Genomic DNA, 20,407 nt, shown 5'->3' on the forward strand with positions numbered 1-20,407 from the left:
AACTCCCCCGCAACTCCTGGAATAATTTAACCAAATAAACACGAGGCGCAGCTAAAAATAAAACAAAATATACAAATGAAACGCCCAAATCAGCAGCAACAACAGCAAAGCAATCCAAAAGGTCACCTTGACAGAGGCCCAGTTAGTTGGGAATGAAGTCGAAAAATTGTGTTGGAGAGTGCGTGCGAGAGAGCGAAAGAGAGGGAGAGAGCGAACGCGAGCAGCGGGCTGCTAGCTGAGCCGGCTTGCGCTCGCTCGCAGTTTCACAATGCCGTTTAGGCCATTTCGTCACTCATCCTGACGCCAGCCGCCGCAGCAGCAGTAGCAGCGACTGCGGCAGCAGCAGCAGCAGAGAGCGGAACAGCTACAAAATCCAGCAGCGGCAGCGCCCGTCCAACGAGTCTCGCATCAAGCACAAACAGTTCGCAACGAACGCGCAAAGTGAACGGAACGTCGACGACCTCAACACAATCCAAGCAGAGGCGCCCAAACACATATATCCAGTGAATCTTTCCCAGTGTATACCAAACGCCAACAACAACAACAATCAAAAGTAAGCAAACTAAACTCTGAGAAGGCAGAAAGCAGACGCTGCAATAAATTGTGGGCCAACATTGTTGAGCCATTGCCCCAGACAAAGTGCATTCAACTTGCAAAGCTCGCCCTTGGCCTTGCACACACTCACACTCACGCACACACACAGTGAGCACTTCCTCCTAGCAGAGGGGGGCTGGGTTGGCTGGTCTAATTCCAATTGGACGACAATTGCTTTCACTTTCGCTTTCGTTTTCGTTTTTGGCGCATGCGCCGTTAATTCGAATAAACAGCTGTGCGTTCAATTATTTCCCATTTGGAAAACATTTGACTTTGAAAGAAGGTCATTCGCTTTTTGGACACTTGCTACTACATATATTTTGTGTTTCCATATAATTTGTTTTATCTCTGTGGCGATTTAGTTTAGGATTTGCAACAGGTAAGCTTCAGCCAAGCTTGGCAGACCAAAACTAGATAAAATATTTGCGAATGATCTCACTTTGTTGTGAACTTTCTATAATATATAGCAAATAACTGTATGTTGTCAATTATCTATTATATGGTGACGATTTTAGATAATTTATAGTGGGAAGCACTATGGTAAGTGCAAAATTAGAGAGGGGTGGTAAGAATGTATAGCTATTTGAGCAAAGGTGTTTGCAATTAGACTTGGGAAATACCCTATATGATATTTAGAAAGTGCCTACAACCTATTACTGATCTGCATCAACAGACAGACAATCGAGTCTGAGTGGGCTTCCTCTATAAGTCTTACAACATTGATTACCGACTACTCAGACACAGTGCACACAACAATCGAGTTTTACTGACTACCCGATACTCGCTCACTAATTTATTTATTTATTTTTTAGGAACTAAATGGTGAAATTGATAAAGGGAATAAGTCATGAAATGTAATATACTGTAAAATATTATCAAATGCAAATTTTATAGATTATTAGTCGACTTTATTAGATTGAAAATAATATTGTATCAGCCATTTAGACACTCTCATCTCTTAAACATAGCCATATATTACTTTACCTTTATCTGTCAGTTAACGAGTGTATAAACTCTATGAACCACCGTCTATCACACTTCAAATAGAGTATCTTCAAGTGTATCAGCCTTTATCTCTTGTTTAACGAGTATATAAACTCTATGAGCCACCCTCTAACGCACTTCACCTTATATGACTTTGTCGTAGTGCCCCAAACACTCATAGCCATTAACTTATTAAGAAGTCAGTGAGCTCACGGTTTTTTTTTTATTCATAATAGACCGCACTTTTAATTAGAAAACTCTCAAGTTCAGGGTAAGGGCAAAACAAAACAAGAATTCTCAACAGTTATGGGGAATTTCGAATTAAAAACGTGCACAGAACAGGGAGAGCACTATTCGTAATAAAGAGATAAGCAGCTGTTGCAATTGCAGCGATATGTGTCCAATCTTATCTGGAAATCTATATTAAATATTTACAGCAAATCAACACGAGTTCAAGCCGGCGCTAAGCGTCATTATGACTATATGTACATACATACATACATATACGAATTAGATCGGTTCAGACTTCCTCATTTGAAGTGTCCAAATAGACCATTCGTAATACCCATTAACAATGCGAATGGGTTATCAAGCGATAAATCAAATAAATATTGATTGCAAATTGTATAAATTACGCTGCAAGCGTCGAGTCTGAGGAATCGCGGTGTCAATGCGCTAGTCCGTGGAACACAATTCGCTTGAAGGTTTATTTGATAAAAACGCAACGTAGACCCATTAGGGAGTTAATTAGCCCTGATATCACTTGTCACAAGTGCCAGCCAGTCACAAGCGGCTGCCGTATATAAAAAGAGACAGCAGCGCGAAAATTGAGAATTATTTGATAGTTTTTTATTTTTTATTTTTCTTTCTTTCGGCTATGTTGCGTATTAGTTATGCTCTGAACTCGGTGTGTTGCGTGCTAGGCAGTCGGCAGATTTATATAAATATGACCTTCGTGAAGGTTAAGCAGTGCCGACACATAGGTCTGTGTCAAAGTCTGTGTGTGTGAGTGTCCCAGGTTTCCGCAGAGCACGTGACATACATAGCTCACTAACACTAATGGATACATGCATAAATCTCTGCGAGAGCATTCGCTAAATTGGCTCCAATTCTCTTTGTAGCAATGGCCTCCGTTAAGGATAGTCTCTTGGCCCCGGTGGCGGAAACTTTGCCCAGCTCGGGCCACAAGGTCACTGTGGTGGGCATCGGCATGGTGGGCATGGCCAGCGCCTTCAGCATTTTGGCCCAGAACGTCTCCAAGGAGGTGTGCCTCATCGACGTCTGCGCCGACAAGCTGCAGGGCGAGCTGATGGATCTGCAGCACGGCTCCAACTTCCTGAAGAATCCCCAGATCACAGCCAGCACCGACTATGCCGCCTCGGCCAACTCGCGTCTGTGCATCGTGACCGCCGGTGTGCGCCAGAAGGAGGGCGAGTCCCGCCTGTCCCTGGTGCAGCGCAACACCGACATTCTCAAGAACATCATCCCCAAGCTGGTGGAGGTAAGTGAAGCTGCTTCCCGCACAGAATGCCTCAGCTAATCGTTGACTCTTTGTGACCCACAGTACAGTCCCGATACCATTTTGCTGATGGTGTCCAATCCCGTGGACATCATGACCTATGTGGCCTGGAAGCTGTCCGGTCTGCCCAAGAATCGCGTCATTGGCAGCGGCACCAACCTGGACTCGTCCCGCTTCCGTTTCCTGATGTCGCAGCGCCTGGGCGTTGCACCCACCTCCTGCCACGGCTGGATCATTGGCGAGCACGGCGACAGCTCGGTGCCCGTCTGGTCCGGCGTCAACATTGCCGGCGTGCGCTTGCGCGAGCTGAACCCCACCATTGGCACCGGTGAGGATCCAGAGAAGTGGAACGAGCTGCACAAGCAGGTCGTCGATTCAGCCTACGAGGTCATTAGGCTGAAGGGCTACACCTCCTGGGCCATCGGCCTGAGCACTGCCTCCCTGGCCTCGGCCATCTTGAGGAACACCAGCAGCGTGGCTGCCGTCTCCACTTCCGTCTTGGTAAGTGTCTGGAAGAGATTGCCTCTATATGAAGAAAGACTAGCCTAACCTTCTCTCTCTCTCTCTCTCTCTCTCGCTCTCTTCTTTTAGGGCGAGCACGGCATTGACAAGGACGTGTTCCTCTCGCTACCCTGCGTGCTGAATGCCAACGGCGTCACCTCCGTGGTCAAGCAAATCCTGACCGATGACGAGGTGCAGCAGCTGCAGAAGTCGGCCAACATCATGGCCGATGTGCAGGCCGGTCTGAAGTTCTAAGCTCAAAGTCTACGCAGAACACATCACCAGCAGAGAGAGCTACTTCTTAGTCGATTTCGTAACAGGCACGCCCCCTTTTTAGTTTTGGGAGGGGGTGAAGCTAGTGAAGCAGAAAGTATTTTTGACTACCAAAATGTTTATTTTAAGTCGTTCACTCAGTTTATTTATTATTTTAATTTCTTTTTGTGTTCGTTACAAATAAATTTGTAAAATCTAAGTTCTATTTTAAACAAGAGAAGAGAATTTATTTCTGTTTTGATGACTTATTTATTATTGCCTAGTTTTAGATAGATTTGATGGTAACTCCTCTAGGGAGGGGAGTTCCCAAGCAGCCGCCGCTACCTCATTAGCATAAATTGTTGGCAATTGTCAAATTTATGGCAAGAGTATATATGTATTTAGTAAAATTTACATTTAGCACCTAGTTGTCTTTTCGCACTCACTTTATATATATGTATACAAATATGTATATCGATAACTGTATAATCAAGAGCAAAAAGTACTTCAATGAAACTTATCAGCGCAAGCAGCTACCAAAAACAAGCGTTTTCTTCTTGTGGCACGATCCGCGCTAATCGATCGACTGCGAATCTGTTGCTAGATATAGATGTATACATACATATAGCGATCGGCCGACTTATCGTTAACAGCCCGCGAAACGTGCAGCGGCAAAAATGCTTATCTGGCTCTCACCGCTCGCCGCTCGACTCGGGAGCCGAGTCGACTCGAATCGGGTCTGCAGACAACTGCCAGATCGAGCCAAAAAGCGACAGAGCCGACAGAGCGGACAGAGTCGCATCCAATCGAATGGCATCGAACGTGCTGCAGTCAGCGGTAGATCAAACTGTAAACGAAAACTGAAATTCTGTGGCCAGATAAGCGCTTCAGCTGGCCGGAGCGATAAGCGTCTTGGCTTGGCTATAAAACCGCCCAGTTAGCCGCTGAGCTGCAGCAGTCGTCGCAATGCAGCAAGCAACGAGCTGGAGAAGATGGCTCTGCGGGCTATGTCTGATCTCGATCTGGCGGCATTCGGAGTCGACGGCCAGCATAGATCGCATACAGAAGCACAATTTGGAGCTGCTGTCGCAGCAGCTGAATCGCGGCTGGCGTGCATTCTGTAAGTTGATTCTGGCCGAGATTGGGCAATCAGTTCGCTAATAGCTTCCGTCCAGGTGATGCGCCCGTCGACGAGGGCGTCATGGCGCTCTACGAGGGCATCAATCCCAGCGATGCGCGCCTGCACGTGATGACCATCACCAATCAGAGCATTCAGCTGCCCATCAAGTCGATGCCGGAGCTGCGCGATTTCGACATCAATCCGCAGCGCAAGACTCTCATCTATGTGAATGCGTTCCACACCGCGGACAGTTATTTCAGCGTGCAGGAGCACCTGATGCTGTTGCAGACGACGCGTCGGGACCTCAACATCATCATCGTGGACTTCGCCACGAACGTGGCCCAGCTGTACTACACAGTGCGGCATCATCTCTCCGTGCACGGCTACTCCATCTACAAGCTGCTCAGCTCGCTGACGGATGCGGGCATTGCGCCGGAGGACATTACGCTGGCGGGGCATTCGGTGGGCGCAAATATTGCTGCGCTGGGCGCTGATTTGTTTGCCAAGAGCAGCAAGCGGCAGGTGGGTCAGCTGATCGCCATCGATCCAGCCACCATGTGCCGCACCACCGACATACTCGTCCGGCACAATGTGGCGGCGCGTGTGGTGGTGCTGCACGGCGAGGGCGACGTGTTTGGTGTGCGTGTGGCGCTGGGCCACGTGGACATCTATCCCAATGGCATCGGCTACTTTCCGCGCAAGAAACTGCAGCCGGGCTGCGACAGCAAGATCTGCAGTCACATGTACCCATTCGTGCTGTTCATGGAGGCGCTCATCGAGGGCGTCATGATACCAGCCACCAAGTGCGAGAACTGGGCCAAGTTCCGGCAGGGCGATTGCAGCTTCGAGAACACGATCAACATCGGCCTCATCTACCCGGCCAATGCGAAGGGCCTGTACTTCTGCATGACTCAGCCGAATCCTCCGTTCACCTACATGGAGCACGGCTTGAGGTATCGGACAAAGCAGCCAGAGAAATCAAATTCACATAACGCCTGAAATGCTGTTGAGTGGAATTAAATTAGGAGATAACTTGTTCTAATATTATTAACTTGATTGTAAGCTAGATATAAGTTAATTTATTCTATATATGTAAATCACTTATCCATTATTCATATTTGTGAAGATGAAGATATTTGAAGAGCTTAAGCTAGTGTTGTACAACTATTGTCTTTTTTCATATATTTAAATATATATATAGTAAAGGCCAATTTTTATTAAATTTGAATCAGTTTTATTTGGCTTTTGGCTTTTAAAAACATTTACCTAAAAGTATGCAATGATTTTTTATGCATCTTCTGCCAAATTTTGTTTAAACATTGATATGATCATGAGATTAAACAGGCTTTTATTTGCAACTATTCGTAAATATTATTTTTTGTTCTGGGTATACAAATATTAATTTTAAACTAGACTAAGAACACGACAAAAAACTATAAACATCATAAATAATCTTTGAAGATAAATATTATTTTTATTATTCACGTTGCATTAACTTTAAGTTATTTGTCAATTAGGTATATTTTATATTAATTTAAATTATTTATAAATCTAAATTATTACAATTTGATCATGTTTTATCACTCTTAAGTTTAATTTATCCAATTTCCAGTTCATTTTTGTATTAGACTGCAGCCCTGACTTTAAGCTTAACTCCGCAAAACTCATTGATTGTTACGCTCTCACACTCTTTCGCTCCCACACACATTCGTTCTCACCCTCTCACTCGCTCTCTCTCTCTCTCACACACTCATTAGCTGCTTGGTCAGTCCATTGCTGGCTTACGAAGTAAAAACAGCTGATGCATAAGCTGCACACAAAGCACACACACGCACACATACACACACACTCTCACACAGAATAAAACTGAGACAAACTCACATAGAGAGCGCCAATGCATGCTCAGCTACGCTGCACTGCTCACACACACGCACACATTCTTCAGAGGTAGCGGGAGCGCAAGTTTTGTCTACCTGTTGCGAACAGAAAAAAAAAAAAAAAAAAAAAACGTAACTGAGCCTCAGCGCTGTTAAAAATGTGAGTTAAGAGACGCCTGTGCTCGGGTCTGGAGCGCAGTTTAGTTGAGTTTAGCGTGCCGTCAGGTTGCGACCGTCGCCGCTCGGAATCGAAATCGAAATCGAAATCGAACTCAAACTCGAAGTCGAACTCGGGCATCGGAGCGAGCTGCCCAGCGATAAACCCGTCGTCGGTATGTTACAAAGCCAAAGCTGAAACTGAAGCTGTAGCTGAAGCTGAGGCTGAAGCCTCTCGCCTCGTTGATCGTGCGGAACAATCAAACTAGCAAAACAAAACAAAAAAACCAAATTAACCAAAAAACAGACTTTTTGTTGTTGTTTTTGTATAAACAACTAAATAAATGTCTAAGCAGTTGAGTGTGATGGACACGCACGCATATATTTAAATAAATATTGAACACGCGTTCTGTATGTGAAAATCAACGAGGAGAAAAATGCGCAAGTGCAGTATATAATATATATAGAAATATATATTTAAATACATACATATATGTGTATGTATGTGAGATCGTGCAAGATCTGCCTGGTCAGCATAACTCACAGCGACAGCTGCTTAAGCCCAATCGCCACAGAGCTTCAGATACACGTAGCCGATGCGTGTATCTATTAGCTACGAGTCTCTGTATCGGTATCTGTATCTGTAGACGTAGCCATAGCTGTGTGTCTGTATCTGTATCTGTAGCTGTATCTGTTGCTGTAATCGTGAGCGCGTGTCTGCAGCACGTTATGCCACTCAAGCCAAGCATGAAACTCTGCTTGGCCAGCTCTTTAAGGTGTCGGCATTTACAGAACGCTCGCTGCTCGCTGCCAAATTTGGCAGCAATTTTTCAATTGAAAATGTGAAAATGAGCTGGAAAACTGACATCAGACCCGACCGAGTCATAACAAAAGCAATAAAACAGAAATTGAAAGCCAATTTCAATTAAGCAATTACATGCGGTAATGCAACCGAAATACAATAAAAATGATATTAAAAACTCAACAGCAGTAAAAATAATGCAATAAATTTAAAAAATATATATAAAAATACAATATAAAAATTAATAAATGCAAATTTATAAAAACTTGAACAAAAAATCTACAAGTAAATTAATCAGAAATGACTAAAAGGTTTTTTAAATTATTGCAAGCGAAAATACAAATTCGATTAGGTATTAAAAATATACCGTTTTAAAAATATATACACATAAATCAATGTTTGAGCAAATGACAAACCCAAGATAATGGAAATCAAAATAAATTATATAGAAATAAAAAATTAGCGCCAGTAAATAAATAAACAAACCAACATTATTTAAAATACAGGAACATGAAAAAATATATAAATGATTGAGAATTAAATAGTTCAGGAAAATTACAAAATAAATATATTAAAAAAAAATGTTTATCAATAAATGTTTCAAAAATACTAAATAACATCTAACAAAGATTTATTAACGTGTTTAAAAGGTAAATACATAAGTTTATATTTAATGTAATACATATATATAATTTAAATACTTGAACAGAAAAAAATAATTCCAATTAATTAAAATGCAAATCTATTAATTGTAATATCATACAAAAATTAATTAGATGTGACTAAAAAGCAATTATTAGATTAAAATGCAAATATCAATTTCAACACTTCTAATGCCTTTTAATATATGTGAACTAACAAAAAAAGCCTCAGATTTAATGGCCACATTTGCAGCTTGAAATTTGAATAGTTTAATGAGCACGTTAATTTGGAATTAATTAAAGCAAATACATTTATGGAATCCAACAAATAAATAACAAGCCGAACGCAGAAAAGTTTCTATCAGCTTTTATTGTGTGCTAATCAAGCTATAAAAAATAAGTGGAAAATAACTCCCACTGTTCAAAGTCGGGCCAAGAGAACGGCTCAACAAAAAAAAGTGCAAGTGCGCATATTTCGAGTGGGAAAAATATAACTATATAGTATCTCTATATATTTAACTCTCTATGTATGTAAAAGCTTATTTAACTCAAATTTAGTCATTGTGTAAACGAATTGCGAGCGTCTCATATTTGTTTCTTTTATAAGCAACTCGATTCGCGTCAAAGAAAGTGAAAAGCGCGCTGCTTGGCTGTGGCACATATTTGAATAAAATTCGTCATCGATCAACGTCTCTCGAATGTTTGCTTTGAGGCCATGGCCAGCATTTCTTTGCAGCGGGAGCAGGGGATGGGGGCACAGCCGGGCGTATACGCAATTGCAATTTGTAGGCTACGACAGTTTCTTATCTCATAACGCTTGAGCGACTGTCAAGTCAAAAAAGTTGTTGTTGATCTATCGCAATGTTTAGCTGTCCTCCAGCTGTCGTCAGACATCTTTGAGACAGTTTAGAGGCTTATCTTTAACTGCAGAGTTTTATTGTTTATTATTTTTTGTCTAAGGGGTCAATGCTGAGTTTTAAAAGAGAATAGCGCAGCAGCAGAGAGAGAGAGAGAACATTGAAAACAATTACAATAGATAAGTTGATGCCTTATAGCAGCTAATATGCATAGCTAATTTGGTAGTGAGCACGTACCTGGCCTAAAAACAGCTGAAAACTCGTAAAATATATTTTTAGTCAGATGGAAATAAAAGCTATAAAATTACAAAATATTTCCTAGAACTATATATGATATTTGGATGATTTGGAAGACCTGTGGGAAACCTATAGTAGATCTGTAGAAGGTCTCTACAAGATCCGTAGAAGATCTCTAGACGATAGATATATAGAAGATCTATGATATTACAGTATATATAAATTCGCAACGAGAAGTGTGTCAAGAGTTATTGGGTGGTGTTGGACAGGCTGCTAACGATTTACAGAGACAAGGCGTAATTAATAAGACGGCATGACTAAATTCAAGATGCTATGCATATGCATAAAGCCAGCAGAATGCCAGCACAAGTAACCGGTTAGCTGTTACCTGTTAGTGACTGTAACTATTCAAGCTGCCTATATATGCATATATAGGTATATTCATGGAGTTATTCAGGTACAGACTTCGAGTAGATACACTGTCACTGTCAACGGTCTCTGTTTATCAACGAAATTAACGCGACTTAGTGAAAATTCAGCTTCCTCTCTATCCCAGCGGCATGCGGGCATGGAACCTGTTTTCAGCAATGAATATTGACGGTCAGATAAATATGTTATGCAAATATTTGCAGCTTTTAAGGTGCTCAAAAGATACCTGACTAGGCGAGACAAAGCTATATAAATATAACTGCAGGGCAACAGGTTTACGTTACGAATTCAAATGCGTGAATTCAAGTGAATATCACAAATATTCATAAACATCACAACTAATACAACTCCGATCAGCTTAAGCCAGCCTCAGGCAGTTCAATTAATCAAAATGGGGGGAGGAACAAAAGCTCAAAGCAGAAGCAGCAACTGCTCAAAAACAAAAATTCGAAATCGGAGACGTAGATTTATGAAATATAAATATATATATTTGTATATACTGTTCGACAATCTCAAGGTTTTTAACAGAAAATACCCAAAAAAAAAAAAAAAAAAGCTCTCCATTAATGAGTTAACAGAAATGTGAGTGTACATGATTGTGTGTGTGTGTGTGTGTGAATATACATGTATTTGAGGGGAAATCCTGTCCATAAGTGGTTCATTAAGTGCGGATAATAAAACAAAGGCCAACAAGGGCCCAAGGCACAAAAAAACAGAAAGCAGCAAAACAAAGAAACAGTTTGTTTTTTGAAATACATAAATTCAAATCTTGTAAAATTAAAAAAAAAAAAAAAAGAAAACTTAACAAAATTTCGCCCACAACTAAAGCGCAAAATGTGCATTTTTATGCATGTAAAAAAAAAAGCAAATAAAATGTAATAAAATTTCAAAAAATAACAAAAGAAAATACAATAAAAGACAAAGCAACAGAAAATAACCGTCCAATTGTTCGAAACGTGCTGGAATTTAAGTAAAGTAAATTGTGTTGTTGCTGTTGTGTTTTTTTTTTTTTTTATTTATTGTAATTATTTTGTTTGCAGTGTATTTGCATGAGCTGCACTTGTGTTGGTGAATAATTTCACAGTTATTTGAACGTGTGTGTCGCGCTTGTCGCTCTCACTTATTGTTTTTCAGCAGAAGAAGACGCAGTTAACGAATTCACCTGCTTTAGTATAGCAACAACCACAACAACAACAACAACAACAACAACAACAACGGCAACGGCAGCAGCAGCAACAGCAACAAATACTACAGACGCCAGACGCAGCCGTCAATGCGGCGACGGCGAATTCGATGCCGCTGTCAATGACGCGTAGCCGAATAAAGTTCGCCTAACTTAGCCGACTCCGACTTGAACCCGATCTAAAGTCAACCACAGCAACCACAACAACTACAACAACAGCTGTAGCTGCAGTATGACCGTGTCATATGCAGGCGAGGTGCCCAATGGCAGCAACTTTGGCTGCTTCTGGAAGATCCTATGGAAGTGAGTACAATGCCTCGCCATTGAGCTAGATCTGGGCAACTCGAACTGGGCCAGTCGCCCAGTCTCTGGAAAGTAGTATGCGTGTAATTTTCGCATTAGTCATCGCCCGCCCAGTCGCATAGTGTTTACCAGCGTTATTAACATCGCACATGCACATATACATACACATATACACATATGTATGTATGTATGTACGCCTATAGAGTAACTAGTCACAGTGCCCACTGTCAGCTGTTGTTGGCTTTTATTTGTATTATTTTTTTGTTTTTCTGAGCTCAACTCACATTAATTGTTTCCAAAGTGCAGTCACTCGTAACCAGATTCGCCGTGGCTGCTCGGTGCTCGCTTGTACCATCTCTAGCCGGAAGAGAGAAGAGAGGAACAGAGAGAGAGACAGTCTCGTTTGGAATTGAAAGTGACAGTTATGTCCCACTGGAATGCAGTTGGAATGTTCTTGAGTGCGTTTGCACCAATCAGAAAGCAGCTAGAGCAAACCCGATAGACTGAAAGAGCTAAATAGAGTATCTGCTAGCCGATCAATTATTTTTGCCTATACCAAATAATAGTAAATCAATAGTTAATGGAAGTCTCCAGTAATTAACAATAAAAATACGGAATAATAGGGAATAATTATTTGGTTTTTGTATATTAAATATAGAAAAGAAAAAAACTAAGTGCGAAAAATCTAAAACTCAAGTATACTTTAATTTATGAGACAGCTATATATTGTCTAGCTGTCTGCATTCCTTTTCAGCTAGCCAACTAAATTTCGCAATCCCTAAAGTATTTCCCTAGATGATGTAAAATGTGAAGCTTATAAAAAGTTAATCGACAATACCGTAAACTCTTGCTAAAAATAAAACAAATTTCTTTTTTTGTTAAGTTTCTGCGAAATAATAAACTTTTAAAGTCGATTTCACTCATGTATCATGCGAAATAATTTCTCACTTAAAAACTTACACTAAAAAAATGTTTATTAAGATGCCAACAGTTAATGATTGCCTCCAGAACCAAACAATTCTGAGTAGAGTAATTAGCTTCACGTGTGTTTCGTGAGTGCTGAATGCCCGCAGACTTTGATTAGAATTTAATAATATATTATACAACAGAAATGAGACAGCAACCCATATATTATATTGACATAACGACCTTGATGCGGCAAGGCAACAACAGCACAAAAGACCCCAAAAAGTTCAGCTACGAGTCGCAATTCCTGTTCCATTCTCGACGAGGTTATACAGATCATTATGACATAAAATGAGATAAAATATATCAAAACAAATTCAGTAGAACTCGAAGATTATGAAAATAACAATGACAGCTGCAGAACTAGCGAAGCATTAAACACGAAACACATCTACAAAATGAATTTGAAACTCGAGCCGGCGATTAGTTGGGGTGTTCGGTGGGGTAACCACAGCTATAACGAAGTAGAGCTCAGATGAAAACTGGCTAGTTACAAGATTTGAGTTTTTGTGTTAATATTTGACCATAAATTTGGCCAAGTTTAATCATAATATTTATTGCTATTTCAATTTCGATTTATTTTCATAAAACACGCTCAGATGGCGCGGCAGCGTTTACAAATTAGTATGGCGCGAATTAATCGCCTATTTGTGTGTATACTATACCATTAATCTCATCTACCGCTTCGCCCTGACGCCGAGTCAACAAGTGTGAGTTAGACTGCAAAGATTTTAAAGTATAAAGTATGAATATATAATGAATATTTCACATCGATCGCTAGGACATTCAATCGCATTCGGATTTACTTTGCCCAGCAGGGCGAAGCCGTGCCCATGTCCTTTGTGCTGGGCTTCTATGTGAATCTGGTGGTCAAGCGCTGGTGGGAGCAGTACCGCCTGCTGCCCTGGCCGGATACGCTGGCTCTGTTTATCAGCGCCGCCATACCCAACTCAACGGGCGTTAATGTGAGTCAGTCACGCCTTAATTGCGCGATAAGACGCCAAATCAACTCTCATTGTTATTTCTCACTCAGAATGAGACGGGCCGCCTCATGCGCCGTAATATCATGCGCTATATGGTCTTGGCCTATGTCATAACGCTCCAGCGCATTTCGCTGCGCGTCAAGCGTCGCTTTCCAACCACCCAGCATCTGGTGGACGCGGGCCTCATGCACGAGTCGGAGATGAAAATCTTTGAGGCCATGAATCAGAAGAGTCCCATGTCCAAGTACTGGATGCCCCTCGTCTGGGCCACCAACATCATCAATCGGGCGCGCAAGGACGGACTGATTGCCTCCGATCACATAGTGCAGACGATACTCGTCGAGCTCTCGGATATCAGAAGACGTCTGGGTGGCCTGATTGGCTATGATACGGTATGCGTGCCGCTGGTCTACACACAGGTGAGCATTAAATGAGAGAACCAAAAAAAAGCAGAGTTTTCCAGGGGGCACCCGGATTTGAACCGGGGACCTCTCGATCTGCAGTCGAATGCTCTACCCCTGAGCTATACCCCCACGATGATATGACCCAATTTCAACGAGTATTTCAAGCTCACCCATTCGAGTTGAGATAAGAATTTTCGGAACGGATGCTCACACTTGAAATGAACAAAAACCAAATTCAAACGGAAAAGAACCCATAAATTGTGTGACTGTAATCTCATCCAATTTATCTCTGAACTATCAAGTTAATTAATTTTTTACTTTTATAGGTGGTTACTCTGGTGCTTTATACCTATTTCATTGCCCTTGTGCTCGGCCGTCAGATGTTGCCAAATATCTCGGATCGCAATGGACGCGAAGACAACGATTTGTACTTTCCAATATTTACAGTTTTGCAGGTGAGACAGAAGTTTATAGGTTCAATAAGAATGAGAAGAAGCAGCAGCTGAGGCAAAACCCGGAATACAAAGTGTATTTATTCAATTTGCACGTTCCGCTATATTTACGATAAATCATAGACATTTTCACGTCTCGCCATTGTGTAGCAAAAAACTTTGCGGTTTTTGTGGATCATTAACGCAGCTGCAATCGAAACTCAAACGTAATTTGGTTGGCAATACCTTGTCAGCGATATGACTATGATCAAAGACATCTATATCGTGTGGCGATATGTGCACATATCACATAAACATATACCGCTATACCGATCTGTGGTGTTTTTTCCCCCTTCTACATGATATTGTGTATATATATATATATTTTTTTTTTATAAATTTTGATGTCGGTTTCTGCGGTTCGACGAGGCTCCCTTTCGCATTTGCAGGCAGATTTCAAGTGTTTTGCGTTATGTAAACGAGTCGCAGTCACGTTCGAAATAATAAATTGCCATTTTCGCTGTGTTTGTGCGAAAGGCATTTCGCGTACTTAGATAAAAATCGGCGACAACTGTTTTAGTTTTTTTGTTACTTATTTTAACCATGTTTTAGGCGCTGCCATTAATAACTGTTAATTTAGCAAACTACAAAGTACAAAATGCGAGATGTGAAATGCGAAAACCATATATAATGGCAATAGGAGCCAAGGCAGAGTGCCCTAATCGAAAATGCCCGACTAGCTGATACCCTGCATGATAGATGAGAATGAGATACGATAAGAATTAATGTAGACGCCTATACTTTATAATCTTCAAATAGTGACAACAAGTAAAAGAAATATCGATATTTATCGATAATAATAGAGTAGTAAATATTATTAGAGTCACATACGTTCCAAGCTACATCATCTAGTCACTGTATTCATATTATAAAACTATTATACCCTATTGGCACATCAAATGAGTATACGGTATAAAAAGTGAATGGAAAAGCTCTCGCTGTACCTTTCATATGAATTTATCACCCATCAACTTCACACATGAACTTTGCTTAAATTAAAGTTAATTTTATGTTAATTATTTAGCATTGTTTTCTTATGATCTTATCACACTTACAATTTGCAGTTCGTTTTCTACGTGGGCTGGCTGAAAGTGGCCGAGGTGCTGATCAATCCCTTTGGCGAAGATGACGATGATATTGAATTGAATTGGCTGATCGACAGACACATCAAGGTAAGATCAATAAATCGAACAAGTAAATGAATTCAAAAAGAATGCAGTTTCACAAGAAATCATCGTGACAAAATTTCTACCACGTAGATCCCCATATCTTATTTAAAAAATACCCATAAGTAAAAAGAAAACCGGAATTGAAATCGTGCCTACACAAGTCAATTTGTATTTAGCACGAATTTGTCAACTCGCAGAAATTGTAGATAATAAGTTTTTAGCTCAAATGACTCAAGCCCATAAGTTTAGCGAGATTAGCAAATACAGCATCTCCCAAATAGCCCCTATATAATATTGAGTCTATGATTAGTTAACACCTAACAGAATAAATAACAAAATAGAGAACTATAGTTAACTTGAGTTCAACATTAAGTTTCCTTTTTTTTTTTTAATTTATTGCCAACTTTAGAGGCAAGGTTTGGTTTATGCCCTCGTAAATTGGGTTACTGTGTGAGATGTGTGTAATTATGCAGAGGGTTTATTTATTTGGGCTCAGTCCACAGCTTTTTTCCTTCTTTTTTGTGTGTGCTGAAAGGAAGAAAACACTTTTGCCACGCGCTAAATATAAAAGGCGCTTAGCTCTGGAATGACAGCAAGAAGCTAAATGAAGTTTGAATACGGCCATGAAGACTTTAGATAGTGCGCTACAGAGTTTCTGCTTCACTCTGTAGCGCACTATCTAAAGTCTTCATGTAGAATATATTTGACATGGCTATCATATTATATTATATATCGTAATTTAATAGAAATAAATAGCGAAACTGCTAGCTTCGTATGCTAAAAGAAATTTTAAACTTGTTTATAGATATTTCTGTATATAGATAAATAGTTGAATGGCATAAATCTGCATCTAGTACTCTTGTGTACTGCAGTCTAGGCTAAATGTTAAACATTTTAGGATTTGTCTGCTTTAAATGTTATTGTTGTTTACCTTTAAATAGTTAACGAGCATTATGCAGTTGGCTGTGCCCAACTGCAGCGTTCATAGATGTTTATATGCAAAATGCAAAATTATATAAGATTACTCTTAAAATAAATTTTTAGCTAATGACGAAGATCAGCCAAAAACAGGGTATGCAAATGCCAAGTCCAACACATGTTTTGTGCCAAACTTAACGAATAGGAAAAGCAAATCTTATCGTAGGGTATATCGGCTGCTGAGTCAGCTAGTATTAGCCAGCAGCCCATGTCAGCTAATCACATAGGGTATGCAAGTTGGTCGACTTTGGCGCACCTTTTGGCATTTTGTGACTTGAAGGTGTATTTTGTGTATGTGTGTGTGTGTTTTTTTTTTTTTTTTGCAACTTTTCGCATTGGGCTCTGAACTTGCTGCGAGGAGTTTTTGTTTTTCTCTTTTTTGCATGTGTGTAGTCATGTGTGTGTGCTTGCATATGCATGTGTGCATGCACGAGCGATATGTATATATGCGGCTATATCTCTGAGTTTGGGGTCTGGCTGTTGCTGGCTGCTTGCAATTATTTACAAAGCCAACGGCAGCACCAACAACACCAATAGCAACACCAACAACAGCAACAACAACAACAACAACAACAACATTGGCAAAAGTAAATTGAAAACAGGTTTTGTGTTGAAAAAAAAAAAATATAACAAAACAAAATAAACATTGAAACCTCTTTTGTAGAGCTTTTTATCATTGAGTATTTTGTGTGTGTTTTTTTTTCTGTTTGATGATTTTTGTTAAGAGCAGATTTTTGGGCATTACATTGAAACTGTTTTGGCCCAGAATTGGTGCGGATATGCATAAATGGGTTAATGAATAGTTCATTATTTAAGCGACAAATTTTTAATTGGCTTTCGTGTCGCACACAGCAAAACGTGACAATTGGCAACAAGCGAGACATGTGCGAACTAGAGCAAGAGTAGGAGAGATATATTATACACACACACACACATACTTATACAATAAATATATGTTATATTTAATAAGTTGTGTGGGCAGCTTGAAGTCTTTCATTGCCTTATGAAACAATTAATTGACTTGGCAACAATTTCACTTTTTCTCCGTTTTTTACTGCGCTGAAGTGCTGGAGGGGGGAATGGGGGGCGTGGATTGTCTCTGTGATGTAATTAGGTGTTGGGCTTGAAGTGCATGTTTCGTGGCTTTGTGGCTGTGTGGGGGCGGGCAGCAAAGTGCCGCTCATCTAAAATGGCAAACACGTTCCACCTGATGCCGCTGACCGCTCCACTTTTATCATCATTTCTGGCACGCGCTAATTTCTATTGTCGATTTCTACAGGCCGCCTACATGATTGTCGACGAGATGCACGAGGAGCACCCGGAGCTGTTGCGCGACCAGTACTGGGAGTGCGTGGTGCCCAAGGAGCTGCCCTACACCGTCGCCTCCGAGCACTACAGGCGGGACGAGCCCAAGGGCTCCGCCGAGAAGTACAAGGTGAAGAAGGAGGATGCCATGTACGCGAACATCATTCCGGGTGGTGGCAAGCGCATGCTCAGCGACGACGTCTATGCGGACTATGTGAGTGTCAATACTGAGAGAAAACCAAAGACTGTCTCTATATATATATATGTATATCTTTTCCTTCATTTAGGAGAGCGTTGATACGCCCATGGTGGAGCGAAGGAAGAACAATTGGCTGGTGCGTCAGCTCTCCCGCATGGGCTCCATGCGCAGCCAATCGACGGCCTACTCCTCGGGCGGCATGCCCTTCACGCGCAACCGCCTGAACTCCGTCTACTCTAGTCCCGAATCGGGCCTGCCATTGTCCGTACTGCAGCAGCAGCAGCTGCAGCAACAGCAACAGCAGCAGCAGCTCCAGCAGCAACAGCAGCCCGGCGGAATGCAGCAGCAGCAGCAGCAGAGCAAACCAACTCTCTACGAGAAGTTCGTGCACCGCAAATCGCTGCGCGCTCAGCGACAGCTGATCAAACAAAGTGAGTTCACAAATGTAGGCAAGAGGAGCAGCTAGCTCATGGTGTTTCCATTCAACAGATTCCAAGTTGAATGGCCTCAATATAAACATGGCCAAGACGCGGCCGCGCATACCCACGCCGGAGGTGACGAAGGATGGCAGCACCAACACAGGTAAGTGGATGCGGTTGGATGATGTATGCACCGGGCTTAGTTATAAACAAATTGCACCCACTGTAGCCACAAGCGCCGTTATCATGGCCCCACAACAGCTGAGCACCCAAAGCACTAGCGGCATGTATCCCTCGTATAGCACCTCAGCCAGCGGCACCAATTTGCACCAGGACAGCGGCCAGGTGCTGGGCACACTGCTGCTGTCGCCCATCAAAGAGATGGATAGCTCATCATCCAATAATACTCTGATTCCAGGGCATCCAGCCACAGCGGCGCTAGCCCAGGCCGTCATGCCGACTCGCTTGAAGGATGGCTACACGGCCAGCGGTAAGTCGTGCCACACACAGCCAAGTCGACTCTTAATTCAACTCCTCCTCTCTCACAGCCATTCCAGCGGAGACAAACATCACCACACTCTCGTTTCCGTTCACCGTCTCCACCAGCAGCGAGTCGATGCCCACGGGCACGTTGAGCATTTTGCCACTGGCTGCCAATGCGCAGCTGCCGACGATAACGACCTCAGCGAGTGGCTTCGATCCGAACGATGTGATCACCACGATTCCCGTTTCACTGTCCATACAGCGCAGTCCCTCTAGCCTGTCCATTGTGGAGCTAGGCGCAGCAGGCGAAGGCGGCGATACGCATGCGAGCAGCGGATCGAGCAATGGTAGTGGCGGCATCACCACTACCGCCTTGCTATCGGTGAAGCCCCTCAACGGGCCCTCCAACATATCGCGCAACAATAGCTTCAACGTCAGCCTCAATCTGCAGGATCCGAACTATCAGCGCTCCTCGGTGCGCTCGGCAGGGCCAACGGACTCGGTAGATGCGACAGCGACAGTATCTCTGCACCGGAACAAGGACGGTTCCAGCAACACGGGCGGTGCAGGCAATGCCTCGTCGGCGCCCTCAACGCTGGCCAAGCACAAGCCGGAGCCGAAGACGGGCGAGGTCTATGTCTGACCAAGGATCACATCGTTGTTATAGTTAGATAGCTTTCTTGGCGACTCTCTCGCTATGAGCCTATATATTTCTTGAACAGAGTTGAAAGTAGTTTTAAGCTAGGCTTAAACAAATTCTGGCTTTAGGCCACCCGGAACCATTCTACGATATTATTATTTAGCTACAGCTGTGCAAACCCAAAAGAGAATTGTTGCATAGTCTTTAGTGAGTTCATGTATAGATCGTGTTTACACAGAGTATGACATATCAGTCCTTAGACATAAGTACCGAGAGGAGAAAAACCACTTCCTATAAATATGCAGTCCCATACGATCTACCTACACTCAAGCGATTTATATATGTATATGAATGTTACCTAATCATAATTATAAATTTTAAACTTTTGTTTCTTTGGCGCTTGCCATATTAGGCTAGACCTAAAGATTACGTACCACTAATTTGATTGAGAATCCCTATCGTGTAGGCAGTGTATATATAAACCAACACAATATGTGATATGCGATTTGTAGGCTTAAGAGTCTTAAGCATAAATTGTAGCATAATTATCCATATATATGTGTATGTGTGTGTGTGTATAGATCAACTCTATATAAAATATAAACTGTAAATAAGTTGAAGTATAAATAAACACCTAGATTCAATAAAACTGTCTATTTTACTTAAGGTCATGGTCATTTGTCACGAATATCTCAATCAATTTAGGTCATTTGAGATAGTTTTGAGAGAATTTGAATAAATAATTTAAACCAATATTAGATGATCAATATATGCCCCAATGCTCTTAGTAAAGGTACAAATAGTTGAGGTAGCTAAAAAATATATATATATAAGAATACGAATTGGAGATTTGCATGCGCAGGCCAACAGTGGCTTGTATAAGAGTATAAGAGCATGCGTATAAGAGCTGTTCAG

The 20,407-nt window shown here is 41.6% G+C and overlaps 3 protein-coding genes and 1 non-coding gene across 12 annotated transcripts; 3 read left to right on the plus strand and 1 right to left on the minus strand.

Annotated features, from left to right (window-relative positions):
• Window positions 1-385: 385 nt before the first annotated feature.
• Ldh (Lactate dehydrogenase) lies at window positions 386-4,070 on the plus strand. Of its 2 annotated transcripts, none has more exons than XM_018006856.2 (4): window positions 386-553; window positions 2,700-3,079; window positions 3,143-3,598; window positions 3,689-4,070. In XM_018006856.2, exons 2-4 carry the CDS (start codon window positions 2,702-2,704, stop codon window positions 3,851-3,853), a joined length of 999 nt encoding a protein of 332 aa, XP_017862345.1. In that variant the 5' UTR covers window positions 386-553; window positions 2,700-2,701; the 3' UTR covers window positions 3,854-4,070. The 2 variants fall into 2 exon arrangements, with proteins under 2 accessions (XP_017862345.1, XP_089325067.1); XM_089468941.1 differs by lacking the exon at window positions 386-553 and adding an exon at window positions 828-973.
• Window positions 4,071-4,788: 718 nt separating this feature from the next.
• Window positions 4,789-6,207, plus strand: LOC108613413 (phospholipase A1 member A). Its single transcript, XM_018006855.2, has 2 exons — window positions 4,789-4,970; window positions 5,026-6,207. The coding sequence occupies exons 1-2, from the start codon at window positions 4,817-4,819 to the stop codon at window positions 5,967-5,969; spliced, it is 1,098 nt and encodes a 365-aa protein (XP_017862344.1). The 5' UTR covers window positions 4,789-4,816; the 3' UTR covers window positions 5,970-6,207.
• An 806-nt stretch (window positions 6,208-7,013) lies between these two features.
• On the plus strand, window positions 7,014-20,141 carry Best2 (bestrophin 2). 8 transcript variants are annotated; one of them, XM_089468937.1, is made up of 13 exons: window positions 7,014-7,179; window positions 8,312-8,455; window positions 11,104-11,455; window positions 13,021-13,131; window positions 13,203-13,386; window positions 13,455-13,823; window positions 14,135-14,263; window positions 15,364-15,471; window positions 17,726-17,965; window positions 18,039-18,381; window positions 18,440-18,532; window positions 18,599-18,859; window positions 18,918-20,141. In XM_089468937.1, exons 3-13 carry the CDS (start codon window positions 11,385-11,387, stop codon window positions 19,493-19,495), a joined length of 2,487 nt encoding a protein of 828 aa, XP_089325063.1. In that variant the 5' UTR covers window positions 7,014-7,179; window positions 8,312-8,455; window positions 11,104-11,384; the 3' UTR covers window positions 19,496-20,141. The 8 variants fall into 8 exon arrangements, with proteins under 8 accessions (XP_089325063.1, XP_089325061.1, XP_089325064.1 ...); XM_089468935.1 differs by lacking the exon at window positions 8,312-8,455 and having other exon boundaries at window positions 7,014-7,945; window positions 11,107-11,455; XM_089468938.1 differs by lacking the exon at window positions 8,312-8,455 and having other exon boundaries at window positions 11,010-11,455.
• TRNAC-GCA (transfer RNA cysteine (anticodon GCA)) lies at window positions 13,866-13,937 on the minus strand. Its single transcript has one exon. It is a non-coding gene; the product is annotated as a tRNA-Cys (tRNA).
• Window positions 20,142-20,407: the final 266 nt, after the last annotated feature.

This window comes from Drosophila arizonae, chromosome 4, assembly GCF_054131065.1.
Source record: "Drosophila arizonae isolate 15081-1271.41 chromosome 4, UAZ_ARI_1.0, whole genome shotgun sequence".
NCBI classification, from domain to species: Eukaryota; Metazoa; Arthropoda; class Insecta; order Diptera; family Drosophilidae; genus Drosophila; species Drosophila arizonae.